This window comes from Salvelinus fontinalis, chromosome 33 (assembly GCF_029448725.1).
Source record: "Salvelinus fontinalis isolate EN_2023a chromosome 33, ASM2944872v1, whole genome shotgun sequence".
Taxonomy (NCBI): domain Eukaryota; kingdom Metazoa; phylum Chordata; class Actinopteri; order Salmoniformes; family Salmonidae; genus Salvelinus; species Salvelinus fontinalis.
In genome coordinates, this window is record NC_074697.1 from 6434826 (window position 1) to 6453573 (window position 18748).

At 42.6% G+C, this 18748-nt stretch overlaps 1 protein-coding gene across 1 annotated transcript in view; it reads right to left on the reverse strand.

Moving 5' to 3' along the window:
• The window catches only part of si (sucrase-isomaltase (alpha-glucosidase)), a 116988-nt gene extending 101864 nt beyond the window's left edge, over window positions 1–15124 (reverse strand). The window contains exons 1-6 of the mRNA XM_055895063.1: window positions 15005–15124; window positions 9314–9437; window positions 7786–7871; window positions 7338–7458; window positions 6914–7023; window positions 5918–6069 (exon numbers count right to left, since the gene is read on the reverse strand). Coding sequence (XP_055751038.1) covers window positions 5918–6069; window positions 6914–7023; window positions 7338–7458; window positions 7786–7871; window positions 9314–9437 — 593 coding nt within the window. The 5' untranslated portion in view covers window positions 15005–15124. The remainder of the gene's footprint in view (window positions 1–5917; window positions 6070–6913; window positions 7024–7337; window positions 7459–7785; window positions 7872–9313; window positions 9438–15004) is intronic.
• Window positions 15125–18748: the final 3624 nt, after the last annotated feature.

Below are 18748 nucleotides of genomic sequence, written 5' to 3' on the forward strand. Positions count from 1 at the left end.
AGCTAGCTGCAAACAGACCATTAGAACACACCATAATGAGACCTGTGTAGCTTTAACCCCACTGACATTACTAATAACATACATGTCCTACCCTTCTGCCTCTTTGCTCAATAACAGAAGGGAGAAAGAAAGCTGGAGAGAGAGAGAGAGAGAAAGACAGATCAAGGGTAGTATCGTGTATTGAGTGGTGTGTATGTGCACAGTAAGCATTGTGCAGGGCAAGTACGCTTGCTTTTAAACCTTTATGTTTTTATTACAGTGAGAAAAACATCAGCCAACATCCTGACTCAGGCGAGACACAAAGAAAGGAAGACCATTAGGCGATCTGCAGTCTAAACTAAATCAATGTACAGGAAGTCCCCTGACAGAGATAGGGGTCTCATCCTACTAAGTACCGTAGGATGAGGAATCAATCACAGTGTGGTATAATGACCTCTACACTCCCACTCCATCAGGGAAGTCCACCCAGAGAGACTCCTGGTAATTGGACTAATGGATGACTGGAACAGGAAAACAACCCTACCACAGCTCACCTAAACACTGCACCCGCTGAATCTAATGGTTGAAAAGTGCACAGTTAAATGGTTTTGATTGGAATTACTAAAGGGGTTCAATTAAAAGTGAATCTTGTTAGTTATTAAACCCTTTATCGCCGTGGCGAAAAACACAACCGTCAAACAGTCAGAGAGCAAGCTGATAATATCATAGCAATTATCTCTACACAGTTAATGGTTTTCTCTCCACCTTCACCACCCCCCCTCTCTCTTTCTTAATATGCACCTGCTCATTTCATCTGAAGAGCTGCATCTAAACTGTTTTGTTAGAGCACATATATTGATAAGACTCATATCAACAGTTATGTAGTAAATATTACCCAGTAATGTAGTAAATATTACCCAGTTATGTAGGAAATATTACCCAGTTATGTAGGAAATATTACCCAGTAATGTAGGAAATATTTCCCAGTTATCTAATAAATATTACCCAGTAATGTAGTAAACATTACCCAGTAATGTAGTAAATATTACCCAGTTATATAATGAATTTTACCCAGTAATGTGCAATATAGCAAGCAGTATAAAGCAATATCTCTTTCTATCTCTGTGAACCAAATGCCACTCATTTGATAAGCACATTGTGCAAAGGAAAGCAAAAGGTCATACCCTTTAAACACACTGTCACTGTGGTTATGTAAAAAAAGATATGCTAAATCACTGAGGAAGGGGTATAATCGGGCAGTCATTAACAAGTGGTGCCATCCTGTACTGTACTGTACATGGTGTATCTTTGCCTCTGTAGTTGACAGATAGACCAAAAGCAGACGCAGGAAATTAATAAATGAACTTCTCATTAAGTCCTATTTTTAGCAGCATTTAATGCTATTAGTTTATAGCATATTTGTAGGGCTTATACAGGGAGTGAAAAGTTAATTAATTTACATGTCACTCAGTCCTATTTACCAGCAGCAATAACAGTAGTGGTTTAACCCTTTAATCTGTGGCGTTAGCTAACTAGCTATATTAGCTGCTATGCTACCTGGTTGATGAGATAAACATGGTGCTAAGACATCAGATAGGAGCTAATAACCAACGTAGCTAGCAACCGTTAGCTGGTTGTCATTTCGAACATTTTCGTCAACGAGCCATCTGACTTGCAGTGTAATGTTAACTATTTCACTGCTGTGATGATCTGACCAGCCGCAATCGTATTCGTAAATTGAAGTTGATAGTCGGATTAGATGATTGTCGTAATGGGGAAAGAAGGAACTGTTTTAAAAAGCCTGAATAAAGGTTGGCAATAGGTTTAACTATGTAAGAATTGTCCTGCATGTGGACCAGGGAAGCTGTAGATCAGCTCGCGTCAGTGTGCCTTCTCACTTCTCAAACTATGGGCATATTTGAGTCATTCAGACAAAACAGCATTGTCGTTTCATTTTGTTTTCCTACCCCCACTGTCCTTTTTAGATATTATGCACATTGATGGCTTGGTAGCAAATGTTATCGCCATTGAGCTAGTTCTCAGCTACACCCGCAATAACATCTGCTAAATATGTGTATGTGACCAATCAAATTTGATTTAAATGGCAGCAAGTAATATGAGCAATGGAGAGAGATGTGAAAGGGATTTTTACCATTCAAATCACATGTTTTCCCATTATGTTGTTATGTAGTTAGATTGGAGCCATTATCACGGTTTTAACAGGAGGCATTATCATGGTTTTAACAGGAGTCATTATCATGGTTAACAGGAGTCATTATCATGGTTTTAACAGGAGTTATTATCATGGTTTTAACCGGAGTCATAATCATGGTTTTAACAGGAGTCATAATCATGGTTTTAACCTGTCTAGGATCAGCGTGGCGCTAGCGGCACACCCCCCCCCCCCCCACTGAAAAACCAGTGCCGCGAAATTCAAAAAAAATATATTTTTTAAATATTTAACTTTCACACATTAAAGTCCAATACAGCTAATGAAAGACACAGATCTTGTGAATCCAGTCAACATGTCCGATTTTTAAAATGTTTTACAGGGAAGACACAATATGTAAAGATGTACATCTATTACCTAAAAACACATTAGCATAATCCACCATCTTTTATTTGTCCACCAACACCAGTAGCCATCACCAATTCGGCTAAACTAAGATATTTATAGCCCCTAACCAACAAAAAAACTCATTAGATGACAGTCTGATAACATATTTATGGTATGGGATAGGTTTTGTTAGAAAAAAGTGCATATTTCAGGTAGATGGCATAGTTTACAATTGCACCCACCATCACAAATGGACTAGAATAATTACAATGAGCAACGTGTTTACCTAACTACTAATCATCAAACATTTCGTAAAAATACACAGCATACACGAATCGAAAGACACAGATCCTGTGAATACAGACAATATTTCAGATTTTCTAAGTGTCTTACAGCGAAAACACAATAAATCGTTATATTAGCTTAGCACATAGCAATTAGCAGCCCAGCATTGATTCTAGCCAAAGTGAGCGATAAAAGTCAACATCGCCAAAAGATATTAATTTTTTCACTAACCTTCTCAGAATTCTTCCGATGACACTCCTGTAACATCACATTACAACATGCATATACAGTTTGATCGAAAATGTTTATATTTAGCCACCAAAATCATGGTTAGACAATGTGAAATGTAGACAAGCTGGTAAAGAAAAAGTCCTTGCGCCACTTAGACAGTGATCTACTCTTATACATAAATACTCATAAACGTGACTAAAAAATATAGGGTGGACAGGGATTGATAGACAATTTAATTCTTAATACAATTGCGTTATTACATTTTTTAATTTATCCTTACTTTTCAATACAGTTTGCGCCAAGCGAAGCTACGTCAAAAAACATGGCGTCCTAAGCCACTAAAATGTTTCGACAGAAACACGATTTATCATAATAAAAATGTCCTACCTTGAGCTGTTCTTCCATCAGTATCTTGGGCAAAGTATCCTTTCTTGGGAGAAATCGTCTTTTGGTGGAAAGCTGTCCTCTTGCCATGTGGAAATGTCAACTGCGTTCGGGATGAACTGAAAAGCGTGCCCAACTTTTCACATCGTTGCAAAAATAAATGTCCCAAAATCGCACTAAACGGATATAAATTGCTATAAAACGCTTTAAATTAACTACCTTATGATGTTTTTAACTCCTATAACGAGTGAAAAGATGACCGGAGAAATATAACAGGCTAAACTAACGCTTGGAACAGGTGCGCGCCGGTGTCCTCTAGGCTCATGACGCAGCTCCCAAAGAATGACTAGCTTCAGGGTTTTTTCATTTGTAGGGCCTGTGAACGCGCAATCGACCCCGTTGGAATCGTCATCACGTAAAGGCATCCAGGGGAAGACGTAAGAAGTGTCCGTATAGTCATAGCAACGACAGTGCCCTTTTAACTGACTTCAGAAGAGTGGCCAACATTTCTCAAATCTGACTCCATGTCAGGGAAATTGCTGTAGAATGGGCTCTGTTCCACTTAGAGACAAAATTTCAACTCCTATAGAAACTATAGACTGTTTTCTATCCAATAATAATAATAATATGCATATTGTACGATCAAGGATTTTGTGGGAAGCCGTTTAAAAAATTAGCCAAATTAGCATAAATAGTCTAAACAGCGCCCCCATCCCCAACAGGTTCGGAGTCATTATCATGGTTTTAACAGGAGTCATTATCATGGTTTTAACAGGAGTCATTATCATGGTTTTAACAGGAGTCATTATCATGGTTTTAACAGGAGTCATTATCATGGTTTTAACAGGAGTCATTGTCATGGTTTTACCAGGACTCATTGTCATGGTTTTAACAGGAGTCATAATCATGGTTTTAACAGAAGTCATTATCATGGTTTTAACAGGTCATAATCATGATTTTAACGGGTCATAATCATGATTTAAACGGGTCATAATCATGGTTTTAACAGGGGCAGGCAGTCTAGTGGTTAGAGTGTTGGGCCAGGAACCAAAAAGTTTCTAGATCAAATCCCAAGGTAAAAATCTGTCCCTGAACACGGCAGTTAACCCACTATTCCTAGGTTGTCATTGTAAATAAGAATTTGTTCTTAACTGGCATGCCTAGGTAAATAAATAACAGGGGTCATAATCATGGTTTTAACAACCGTCATAATCGTGGTTTTAATGGTTTTAAAAGGAGACTATAAAGGTTAATTTGGCTGGTTGGAAGGTCAACGGTTTAACAGTGAGACTGCATAAAGGTTAATTTGGCTGGTTGGAAGGTCAACGGTTTTACAATGAGACTGCATAAAGGTTCATTTGGCTGGTTGGAAGGTCAACGGCTTTACAGTGAGACTGCATAAAGGTTCATTTGGCTGGTTGGAAGGTCAACGGTTTAACAGTGAGACTGCAAAAAGGTTCATTTGGCTGGTTGGAAGGTCAACGGTTTAACAGTGAGACTGCATAAAGGTTAATTTGGCTGGTTGGAAGGTCAACGGTTTAACAGTGAGACTGCATAAAGGTTAATTTGGCTGGTTGGAAGGTCAACGGTTTTACAATGAGACTGCATAAAGGTTCATTTGGCTGGTTGGAAGGTCAACGGCTTTACAGTGAGACTGCATAAAGGTTCATTTGGCTGGTTGGAAGGTCAACGGTTTAACAGTGAGACTGCAAAAAGGTTCATTTGGCTGGTTGGAAGGTCAACGGTTTTACAATGAGACTGCATAAAGGTTCATTTGGCTGGTTGGAAGGTCAACGGTTTTACAATGAGACTGCATAAAAGTTCATTTGGCTGGTTGGAAGGTCAACGGTTTTACAATGAGACTGCATAAAGGTTCATTTGGCTGGTTGGAAAGTCAACGGTTTTACAATGAGACTGCATAAAGGTTCATTTGGCTGGTTGGAAAGTCAACGGTTTTACAATGAGACTGCATAAAGGTTCATTTGGCTGGTTGGAAGGTCAACGGTTTTTACAGTGAGACTGCATAAAGGTTCATTTGGCTGGTTGGAATGTCAACGGCTTTACAGTGAGACTGCATAAAGGTTCATTTGGCTGGTTGGAGATGTAATCAGTTGGCATGATGACTGTGATGTCACACAGACCGACTGCTCTAGAGTGACACAGATGTAACCACACGGTCACCAAGGGAGACTGACATGGAACACAGAAAATAAACGTGTCGTGCGTGTGTGTGTATGCGTGTGTGTGCATGCGTGTACGTGCGAGCGTGTGTGTCTTTGGCATTCTGACAGAATAATGCATATTAATGAAGTGACTGCATGGTCTACAGCACCTCTATGAGGATCAAATATGTGACGCTGTAACCAAACGTACAGGCTTGAGAGCATTAGTACCAAGGTTGGAGTGTAACAGAAAGACTGATGCATTTGATAGAACACTTTTTGAGACTGACAGAAAGACACAATTTAGGAAGAAACTCACAGGACTTTCTTGGTGGCTGCCCTGCGTACTTGGAAGCCGAAGGGGTTGTGTGTGAGCTGTACCTCGTAGTTAAGAGGACCAGAGGGATGGGTGGCAGGGGGCTTGATGTGCTCATGGGGAACCTCAAATCGCTGCTTATGGGCATCTGAGATCTGGAGACAAAACACAGGGACAGGGGTCAGGAGGACGTGTGTTTTGAGACAAAACACAGGGACAGGGGTCAAGAGGACGTGTGTTTGAGACAAAACACAGGGACAGGGGTCAGGAGGACGTGTGTTTTGAGACAAAACACAGGGACAGGGGTCAGGAGGACGTGTGTTTTGAGACAATACACAGGGACAGGGGTCAGGAGGACGTGTGTTTTGAGACAAAACACAGGGACAGGGGTCAGGAGGACGTGTGTTTTGAGACAAAACACAGGGACAGGGGTCAGGAGGACGTGTGTTTTGAAACAAAACACAGGGACAGGGGTCAGGAGGACGTGTGTTTTGAGACAAAACACAGGGACAGGGGTCAGGAGGACGTGTGTTTTGAGACAAAACACAGGGACAGGGGTCAAGAGGACGTGTGTTTTGAGACAAAACACAGGGACAGGGGTCAGGAAGATGTGTGTTTTGAGACAAAACACAGGGACAGGGGTCAGGAGGACGTGTGTTTTGAGACAAAACACAGGGACAGGGGTCAGGAGGACGTGTGTTTTGAGACAAAACACAGGGACAGGGGTCAGGAGGATGTGTGTTTTGAGACAAAACACAGGGACAGGGGTCAGGAGGACGTGTGTTTTGAGACAAAACACAGGGACAGGGGTCAGGAGGACGTGTGTTTTGAGACAAAACACAGAGACAGGGGTCAGGAGGACGTGTGTTTTGAGACAAAACACAGGGACAAGGGTCAGGAGGATGTGTGTTTTGAGACAAAACACAGGGACAGGTGTCAGGAGGACGTGTGTTTTGGTGTGGATTACAAGTGACAGTGTGTGTGTGTTTGTGTGTGTACCTTGAATCTCAGTCGGTTCACTGTCTGCATGTCAACATGGAAAGCCAGCTCCTCTATGTCTTCACCAAACAGAGAGGGGGCAACCTTCCTTTTCAGAAGGGCTGACAAGCCTCCAATCACAAGCACAAAGGTATTGAAAGAAAAAAAGTTAAAAGCAGAAATCCAAGACGGCAAATTCAATAGCTATTTCTAGTATAGGGCATGATATGTTTTGAATTATTTTATCATTTGAGCAAAGACTGTTTCCTGAGGGTCAGGACTGACTGTGAAGGAGGTAGTGATATCATGTCTGTCATGTTTAGCAATATGCTCTACATGTTATATGTACATGAAATCATACCTTAGGGGCAGCGAGAGAAAGATTGAAAATAAGCGATATGGAAAGAGGGTGGATGGGGGGGAGGAAAAAGGAGGTAGAGCTCACTGTAGGTGTTGGGTTTCTCCTCGCGCACCACAGAGTAGCCGTGATTGGTGGAGAAGAAGCACCATGGAGCGTTTCTCTCGTCCAATGGACTCCAACAACAGCCTCTCTGCAGACACCCCAGCTAGTGTAGGAAGGGAATCATCATCATCATGTATAATGCTATGGTTACGGTCCTCCTTGACAGCTACTGGAAATGCAGGTTTTTGCTCCAACCAAGTTGTAACAGGCCCAATTGAGCTAATCGAAGTCCTGCAGGGCCGCTACTTAGTATAACTAGTTGTGCTAGATATGAGTTTGATGTAAAACCTGCAGGAGGGTAGCTCTCCAGGAGGAGGGTTCGGTACTCCTGATATCTACATCCTGTTTAGTAATGATGGGAAAGTGAATTCTCTAGGAATGATGAGACGTGTAGAGGACCCAGGTCACCCGGGTCTCCATGGAAACATACCTTAGATGCACCGGCGTCAGGGAAACAGTCGACTCTCTCCCCCAGGGGAATAACGGGACATTCTGGAACCACGGTGTCTGTGGTCTCTGTCAGAGCATACAGGGAATACGTTTCTACTGACCAAACACTGACACAACAACCAATCACAAATCATCACTGATAAGCATCAGTGAATTTCCATTTAGGCTGGAATTCATGAGTTCACTTGACATTGAGTAAATTAAATGGAGTAGGGATAATTATACAAGTGATGCTACTAATGTATCTGCCCTTTGAGCGACTCTCTGGGGCATGACATTGACCAAGCAGAGAGGATGTGTGGAAGCAGACTGGGGCATGACATTGACCAAGCAGAGAGGATGTGTGGAAGCAGACTGGGGCATGACATTGACCAAGTAGAGAGGATGTGTAGAAGCAGACTGGGGCATGACATTGACCAAGTAGAGAGGATGTGTGGAAGCAGACTGGGGCATGACATTGACCAAGTAGAGAGGATGTGTAGAAGCAGACTGGGGCATGACATTGACCAAGCAGAGAGGATGTGTGGAAGCAGACTGGGGCATGACATTGACCAAGCAGAGAGGATGAGTAGAAGCAGACTGGGGCATGACATTGACCAAGCAGAGAGGATGTGTGGAAGCAGACTGGGGCATGACATTGACCAAGCAGAGAGGATGAGTAGAAGCAGACTGGGGCATGACATTGACCAAGTAGAGAGGATGTGTGGAAGCAGACTGGGGCATGACATTGACCAAGCAGAGAGGATGTGTGGAAGCAGACTGGGACATGACATTGACCAAGCAGAGAGGATGTGTAGAAGCAGACTGGGGCATGACATTGACCAAGCAGAGAGGATGTGTAGAAGCAGACTGGGGCATGACATTGACCAAGTAGAGAGGATGTGTAGAAGCAGACTGGGGCATGACATTGACCAAGCAGAGAGGATGAGTAGAAGCAGACTGGGGCATGACATTGACCAAGCAGAGAGGATGTGTGGAAGCAGACTGGGGCATGACATTGACCAAGTAGAGAGGATGTGTAGAAGCAGAATGGGGCATGACATTGACCAAGTAGAGAGGATGTGTAGAAGCAGACTGGGGCATGACATTGACCAAGTAGAGAGGATGTGTAGAAGCAGACTGGGGCATGACATTGACCAAGTAGAGAGGATGTGTAGAAGCAGACTGGGGCATGACATTGACCAAGCAGAGAGGATGTGTAGAAGCAGACTGGGGAACGGTTCTGTCTCATCCCTAATATACAAACCAAAACCATGAGCAGTGACCGGAAGAGAGAGACAGAGGAAGAGAGAGGGAGAGACAGAGAAAGGGAGAGAGAGATAGAGAGTGTTGGTGTGTTTGTGTGCATGTGTCTGTGTGGTTGGCATTGTCTCCCCTCTAGAAAGTTGTTTGTGATTTGGAGTGACAGCTGTCATAATATCCATATTATGCCCCTAAAACAGCCCTTACTGTCCTCAGCCCTGTCCCCTTTCTCTGTTGTGTGTGTGTGTGTGTGTGTGTGTTCTCACCGTCTTTGATGACTGCAGGTTCCCCAGTAGCCATTAGAGATACTAAAGCAACAGCCACTGTTGTCACCAGCAGGAATAGGACTGTCAGAGTCACCTCCAACCCTGAAAACTTCCGATTCCACATCTAACACAGACACACAGCAAAAGACACAGTAAATAAATATACATCCGCCAAACAAAAGATGCATTCTGTGTGTCACCAGTCATCCCCTCTGATGAACACCACATCAGGTCATCATGTTGTCAACAAGGCCATATTGCAGATCATCTGTACTTCAGATGGTAGACTAGAACATGGCTCTTGCAATGCCAATGTTCAAATCCCGGGACCACCTATACATAAAAAATGTATGCACGCATGACTGTAAACCACGTTGGGATAAAATAATCTGCTAAATGACATTTATTATTAGATATTATTTATTAGCTATGTTATGGACAATAGCTACTGCTGCCAAGGAAATGGACCTGAGGACACTAGAGGACACTACTGCAGTCAAGGAAATGGACCTGAAGACAGTAGAGGACACTACTGCTGTCAAGGAAATGGACCTGAGGACACTAGAGGACACTACTGCTGTCAAGGAAAAGGACCTGAAGACAGTAGAGGACACTACTGCTGTTCTAGGAAAATGACCTGAGGACACATGTCTGCCTCCTTCGTTGGGGACAACCACATTTCACTCTGTATCGTCCCCGGCTCAATCAGCTTGTTTCTCACTAACACCAGACATGACAAATGGACTGGAGAGAGAAAGTGAGGCAGTGGGATAGGAAGAAGGCAAGGTGGTGTGTGTGTGTGTGTGTGTGTGTGTGTGTGTGTGTGTGTGTGTGTGTGTGTGTGTGTGTGTGTGTGTGTGTGTGTGTGTGTGTGTGTGTGTGTGTGTGTGTGTGTGTGTGTGTGTGTGTGTGTGTGTGTGTGTGTGTGTGTGTGTTAGAGAGATATAGAGCGAGTGCTCAATACTGAATGGTTCAGTGTTCCTAGTGCTTGCCAGAGCAGCACCAGCCATTATAAGCAGACCCATCACATCTCCCTACCCATTAGGCTCCAGTCCCAGTACTGGTGAATGCACAGGCAAGGTGAGTATGTGTGTGTGTTTCTGTATGTGTTTGTGTGTGTGTGCGCCTGTTTATGTGTGTGTGTGTGTGAGGCGCATGGCCAGCTTGTTTAATGTGGTGTGAAGAGCATGCGAGGGCAAGCATACAGACCGCCGGGAAACGTTTTTGTGTCACCATTCGCCCGCAATCAATTAACACACCACAAATCACCACTAAAAAACACAGTCATATATTACGTGACACAGCAGCACACACAGTGGACATGGTCTGTCAGACTCAAACACACACAGTGGACATGCTGTCAGACTCAAACACACACAGCGGACATGGTCTGTCAGACTCAAACACACACAGCGGACATGGTCTGTCAGACTCAAACACACACAGTGGACAAGGTCTGTCAGACTCAAACACACACAGTGGACATGGTCTGTCAGACTCAAACACACACAGTGGACATGGTCTGTCAGACTCAAACACACAGTGGACATGGTCTGTCAGACTCAAACACACAGTGGACATGGTCTGTCAGACTCAAACACACAGTGGACATGGTCTGTCAGACTCAAACACACACAGTGGACATGGTCTGTCAGACTCAAACACACACAGTGGACATGATGTCAGACTCAAACACACAGTGGACATGGTCTGTCAGACTCAAACACACACAGTGGACAAGGTCTGTCAGACTCAAACACACACAGTGGACATGGTCTGTCAGACTCAAACACACAGCGGACATGGTCTGTCAGACTCAAACACACACAGTGGACATGGTCTGTCAGACTCAAACACACACAGTGGACATGGTCTGTCAGACTCAAACACACAGTGGACATGGTCTGTCAGACTCAAACACACAGTGGACATGGTCTGTCAGACTCAAAAACACTGTCACCAACTGCTCCATATGAACTATAAACATGATCCAATATCATTTGCATTGTCAGACATATGATAAGGACCTTTGACCTCTTGTTGATGTCAAAATAGCAGTTCTACTTGAGCTCCACAAGGACCAATTCAGACACCTTCTATACTCTTATTAACAGACAGGGTGAACGTCTCAGCTCTGTAACCTACAGGACCCTTCAGACACATTCTATACTATTATTAACAGACAGGGTCAACGTCTCAGATCTGTAACCAAGAGGACCCTTCAGACACATCTATACTATCATTTAACAGACAGGGTCAAAGTCTCAGCTCTATAAACAACAGGACCCTTCCAACATCTTCTTGTGCCAGCTTCAGGTATGTTCAAGAAGGGTGGCGAGTTAGAATACCCCATGATAAGCTGCAGACCATACTATTTACCAAGAGAGTTTTCATCTGTATTATTTGTGGCTTTCTATTTACGACCACAAATCGAAGCTGACACTAAGACCTTACTCAACCAACAGGAAAAATATTCATCCAGAGATGTTCCTACTGGCCAGTGAAATTACTGCTGGGAAACTGAAATCTGTCTACTTCATTTCTACCAGCATAACACATGAAAAACACTAGATCATCTTTACTTCACACATATAAAAGTATTATCTCAGGGACTCCTGAGTGGCGCAGTGGTCTATGGCACTGCATCGCAGTGCTTGAGGCGTCACTACAGAACCGGATTCGATTCCAGGCTGTGACACAACCGTCCGTGACTGGGAGTCCCACAGGGGGACGCACAATTGGCCCAGTGTCGTCCGGGTTAGGGGAGGGTATGACCAGGGGGTGCATTATTTGTCTCATCGCGCTCTAGCGACTCCTTGTGGCGTACTGGCCGCATGCAGGCTGACCTCGGTCATCAGTTGAAAGACGTTTCCTCCGACACGTTGGTGCAGCCGATGTGGTTAAGCGGGCAGGTGTTAAGAAAAGTGGTTAGGCGGGTCATGTTTCGGAGGACGCATGACATCGACGTTTGCATCGCCCGTTGGGAAAATTTAGCGATGAGACAAGATCGTAATTGGATCGCAATTGGATATCATGAAATTGGTGAGAAAAAGGGACAAAAAACAAATAAATAATAAGATAAGATTTATCCCACGCCATCTATTTGGCTTATCTGACCTTAACTCTATCCTACTGATTCCTGCTTACAAGAAGAAACTCTAACAGGAAGTACCAGTGACGCGCTCAATATCGAAGGGGACCGATGAAGCGGATGCTAAGCTACAGGACTGTTTCTATTCTGGGACTCATCCAATGGCATTGAGGTGTTTACCACATCAGTCATCGGCTTCATTAAAAAGTACATCGACAACATCATCCCCACAGTGACCGTACGTACATATCCCAGCCAGAAGCCATGGATGACAGGCAAGGAGTTTCAAGGAGTGGGACACTAACCCGGACGCATATAAGAAATCTCTCTAAGCCCACCGACGAACTATCAAACAGGCATAGCTTCAAAAAAGGACTCGGAAAAAGGACTCGAATCCTGCTACACCGGCTCTGACACTTTGCAAACTATCATGGATTACAAAGGGAAAACCAGCCGAGAGTGACGCGGGCCTACCAGATAAGCTAAATGCCTTCTATGCTCGCTTCGAGGCAAGCAACACTGAACCATGCATGAGAGCACCAACTGCTCTGGACGACTGTGAGATGACGCTCTCCGTAGAAAATGTGAGTAAGACCATTAAACAGGTTAACATTCACAAAGCCGCTGCGCCAGATGAATTACAAGGACACGTACTCAGCGCATGCACTGACCAGCTGGCAAGTGTCTTGACTGACATTTTCAACCTCTCCCTGACCCAGTTTGTAATACCCATGTTTCAATCAGACCACCATAGTCCCTGTGCCCAAGAGCGCCAAAGTAACCTGTCTCAATGACTTTCGCCGGTCACACTCACATCTGTAGCCATGAAAGACTTTGAAAGGCTGGTCATTGCTCACATCAACACCATCATCCTAGACACCCTTGGACCCATTCCAATGTGCATACTGCACCAACAGACCCACAGATGACAAAGGAGCTGATGGTGGACTACAGGGCATCGACTGGGCTGTAGTTGAGCGGGTCGAGAGCTTCAAGTTCCTCTGTGTCCGCATCACTAAGGATCTGTCATGGTCCAACCACACCAACACAGTCGTGAAGAGGGCACCACAATGTATCTTCACCCTCAGGAGGCTGAAACGATCAAAGCTGCACCATTGAAAGCATCTTGACTACCTGCATCCTCACTTGGTATGGCAACTGCTTGGCCTTCGACCGTAAGGCACATCACTGAGGCCAAACTCCCTGCCATCCAGGACCTCTATACCAGGCGGTGTCAGAGGAAGGCCATAAAAATTGTCAAAGACTCCAGCCACCCAAGTCATGGACTGTTCTCTCTGCAACTGCACGGCAAGCGTTACCGAAGTTTGGAACCAACAGAACCCTGAACAGGGTCTACCCGCAAGCCATACGACTGCTGAATAGTTAGTTACATAGTTACCTGCATTGACCCTTTTTTTCCTTCACCACTTTTTAACTCATCACACATGCTGCTGCTACTGTTTACTCTCTGCCACGTTATTCCCAGTTTTATGTACATAACTACCTCAATTACCTCATAAACCTGCACATACACTCAGTACTGGTACACCTAGTACATAGCCAAGTTATCGTTACTCATTGTGTTTCTTTTATTACGTGTTTTACTTTTCTATTATTTCTCTATTTTCTTTCTCCCTGCTTTGTTGGGAAGGGCCCGTAAGTAAACATTTCACTGTTAGTCCACACCTTTCCTTTTTGAAGCATGTGACAAATAACATTTGATTTTAAGGATTTGACTTGATCCTATTTGTATTTTGTATTTATTATGAATCCCCATTAGCTGCTGCCAAGGCACTATCATTAACAAACAGGGTCACATTCTCACCTCTATAACTAACATGATCTAAGGTTAAGATGTAATCTATATTACAGAAGTTAAAACAATGTGTGAGTGTTCGTGTAGACTGCGTTCACGGTAAACACTGTGTCGGCTCAATCGGGAAAATACATCCACATTTTTATGTAGGTCTTCCGCAATAAAGATTGAATCCAGCCCTAAAATGGCTAGGGCTGCATGACAAGGACAAACTCGATTGTAGAATTTTCATGAAATAGAGCATGATTTTAACACTGTGAACTTATTTTGTTACAAATGAACACATTTGTACTTCATAACATAGGTTTTCTAGCTGACAATTGTGCAACAAGTAGACGTTTATTCTCTTGCCGCTTGATGATAGAGAATCGAGGAGTTCAGACTAATGCATGTAGAACACTCCCTGTAATAACCTAATTTCGCTATCCATGATGGTCATTTATCTTTTACCTAATAGTTATTCTTTCTCTATACGTTGTCTTACAGGCTTCCCTCTAGCCTGTCTTTTCCTCTTTACTCAATAAACTACACACAGTGTATCTCTTCTGCGATGACGTAGAATGATTAGGCTTTGAACAACTTTTGTATCCTACCTGAGGTCTGCTTTAATGATCACAGAAGCGGTAGGCCAGCAACAGTTGAAGCTAGGTCGCACAATAGTTTAAGCTGGCAACTGTTTGTGTCATACTCAAATAAAATGTAGTTCTAAACACACGATAAAATAGTACATTTATGAATACCTTATCTGAGACTATGTTCCCCAGTGAGTTAGAAGTTGTCTCACCTCGCACTGCTTCTTGCCTTACTACTCCGTCGCACCGTCGTCTGTCTCATCCACGTTATATCATATCACTCTGCAATAAGGTCTTGGTGTTGGTGTGTGAACATGTGGAAATTCAATACTCTGTATGTATTTATATCTGTGTGTAAGCGATAGCAAGAAAGAGAGTGTGTGTGTGTGTGTGTGTGGTTTACAACTTCACTGTACCCACTCAGCAACTATAAAATGTGATAACCATCACAACCAACAAAGACCAACCGAGACAATGTGTTACTTTAATCCTCCTATATCTTCCTTATATTGCTGTGTTTATGGATGTGTGTGCATGCATGTGTGTGTGCACGTCTGTGTGTATGTTGTAATGATTTACCTTGAAACACTCCTCCTTTGGTTAATACGAACTGTGACTCAGCTTTTTCAGTACCAGTAAAAGTTTTAGAAAAACATACTCATTCAAGGGTTTTTCTTTATTTTTACTATTTTCTACATTGTAGAATAATAGTGAAGACATCAAAACTATGAAATAACACATATGGAATCATGTAGTAAGCAAAAAAGTGTTAAACAGATCAAAATATATTTTAGATTTTAGATTCTTCAAAGTAGCCACCCTTTGCCTTGATGACAGCTTGCACACTCTTGGGATTCTCTCAACCAGCTTCCCCTGGAATGCTTTTCCAACAGTCTTGAAGGAGTTCCGAGATATGCTGAGCACTTGTTGGCTGCTTTTCCTTCCCTCTGCGGTCCAACTCATCCCAAACCATCTGAATTGGTTTGAGGTCGGGGAATTGTGGAGCCCAGGTCATCTGATGCAGCACTACATCACTCTCCTTTTTGGTCAGATAGCCCGTACACAGCCTGGAGGTGTGTTGGGTCATTGTCCTGTTGAAAAACAAATGATTGTCCCACTAAGCACAAACCAGATGGGATGGCATATCACTGCAGAATGCTGTTGTAGCCATGCTGGTTAAATGTGCCTTGAATTCTAAATAAATCACTGACAGTGTCACCAGCAAAGCACCCCCACACCATCACACCTCCTCCTCCATGCTTCACGGTGGGAACCACACAAGCGGAGATCATCCGTTCACCTACTCTGTATCTCATAATATAATATGGATATCTTTCGCTGCAAAGCATATTTTCTAAATCTGACACGATAGGTGGATTAACAACAAGCTAAACTGTGTTTTGGTATATTTCACTTGTGATTGCATGATTATAAATATTTTTAGTAATATTTTTTAATCTGATACGTTTCGGAATTTTCTTCTTCCTTTCAGGATCGTAACGGGGCTGTAGTTTTCTGAACATAATGTGCAACCCAAATGGCGTGTTTTCGTTATAAAAGTAATATTTATCGAACAAAAATAACATTTATTGTGTAACTGGGAGTCTCGTGAGTGCAAACATCCGAAGATTATCTAAGGTAAGCGATTAATTTTATTGCTTTTCTGACTTTCGCGACCATGCTAATTTGGGGCTAGCTGTTGTAGCATTGATTGCCACACTCACAAAAGTTTGGATTGCTTTCGCTGTAAAGCATATTTCCAAAATCTGACACGATAGGTGGATTAACAACAAGCTAAACTGTGTTTTGGTATATTTCACTTGTGATTGCATGATTATAAATATTTTTTGTAATATTTTTGCATTTGGCGCCGCGCAATTCTAGCGGTTGTTTAGGAAAGTGATCCCGCTAACGGGATTCGCAGCGCAGAGAAGTTAAGAACAAGTGTATCTTTAATTCTATGTAAAACATGTATCTTTCATCAAAGTTTATGATGAGTATTTCTGTTATTTGACGTGGCTCTCTGCAATTTCTCCGGATATTTTGGAGGCATTTCTGAACATGGCACCAATGTAAACTGAGATGTGTGGAAATAAATATGCACATTATCGAACAAAACATAAATGTATTGTGTAACATGATGTCCTATGAGTGTCATCTGATGATGATCATCAAAGGTTAGTGATTAATTTGATCTCTATTTCTGATTTTTGTGACTACTATCTTCGGCTGGGAAAATGGCTGTGTTTTTCTGTGGCTATGTACTGAGCTAACATAATCGTTTGGTGTGCTTTTGCCGTAAATCCTTTTTGAAATCCGACATGTTGGCTGGATTCACAACATGTGTAGCTTTCATTTGGTGTCTTTCATGTGTGATTTCATGAAAGATTGATATTTATGGTAATATATTTGAATTTGGCGCGCTACCGTCCCACATATCCCAGAGAAGTTAATGAAAAGAATAAGCAAACACATTTGGTGTTCGCCAGAAGGCATGTGGAAGAGACTCACCAAACATATGGAAGAAGGTACTCTGGTCAGATGAGACTAATATTTAGCATTTGGCCATAAAAGAAAAAGCTATGTCTGGTGCAAACCCAACACCTCTCATCACCCCGAGAGCACCATGCTGTGGGGACGTTTTTCACTGGCAGATACTGGGAAACTGGTCAGAATTTAAGGAATGATGGATGGTGCTAAATACAGGGAAATTGTTGAGGGGAAACCTGTTTCAGTCTTCCAGAGATTTGAGACTGGGACGAAGGTTCACCTTCCTGCAGGACAATGACCCTAAACATACTTCTAAAGCAACACTCGAGTGGTTTATTAAGGGGAAAGCGGAAACATTTAAATGTCTTGGAATGGCCAAAGCCCAGAATAGTTATGCACTCTCAAGTTTTCTGTTTTTTTTGTCTTATTTCCTGTTTGTTTCACAATAAAATATATTTTGCATCTTCAAAGTGGTAGGCATGATGTGTAAATCAAATGATACAAACCCCCAAAAATCTATTTTAATTCCAGGTTGTAAGGCAACGAAATAGGAAAAATGCCAAGGGGGTGAACACTTTTGCAAGCAACTGTAGGTGTGTCCAAACTTTTTACTGTATAATCATCAACCTCGCATGATCCCCAATGACCAATCGAAATCATTCACCCATACTTTATTGGCGTGTGTACAATCACTTACAAACACTTCACTTATATCATATCTTATAATATACTTTGGTTATTCAACCAGGCTGTACCTGTGATAACCCCCATTGTGTAATGTTATTGGAGTGATAACACTGGTGCATTGTAATCGGTGGAAAATGAGAGATTAGGAATCATGATCAAGATAACCATGGATTAAAGACAAATGAACATTGGATCGTACGTTTTATTACAAGGCTTAAACTAAAATGACTAAAATGACACTGACATGATGTAAGCACGGTTGTTTTGCCATTTGTTTTTGTCAAAGAGTTAGATGTTAACTACACTGAACACAGAATATAGATGCAAAATGCAACAATTTCAAAGATTTTACTGAGTTACAGTTCATATAAGGAAACAATAAAAAAAACATTAACGAGGCTATATACAGGGGGTACAGGTACAGAGTCAATGTGCGCGGGTACAGGTTAGTTGAGGTAAATTTGGGTAATATGTACATCTAGGTAGGGTTAACCAATCGAGCTATTCTGTTTGTTTAGTCGCATTGTTTGTAACTTATCTTGTACATAATGTTGCTGCTACCGTCTCTTATGACCAAAAAGAGCTTCTGGACATCAGAACAGCGATTACTCACCTCGAACTGGATGAAGAATCTTTCTTTAATGAGTCGGACGAGAGAGATTTACTCCAGACACCCGAACAGGCCCTCAACCCCGTCATTCGCAGAAGGAGATCGGGGTGCTTTGTGAGGATCCGGCGACGAGTGGCTAATCTACCTTGGCCATCGGTATTAATTGCCA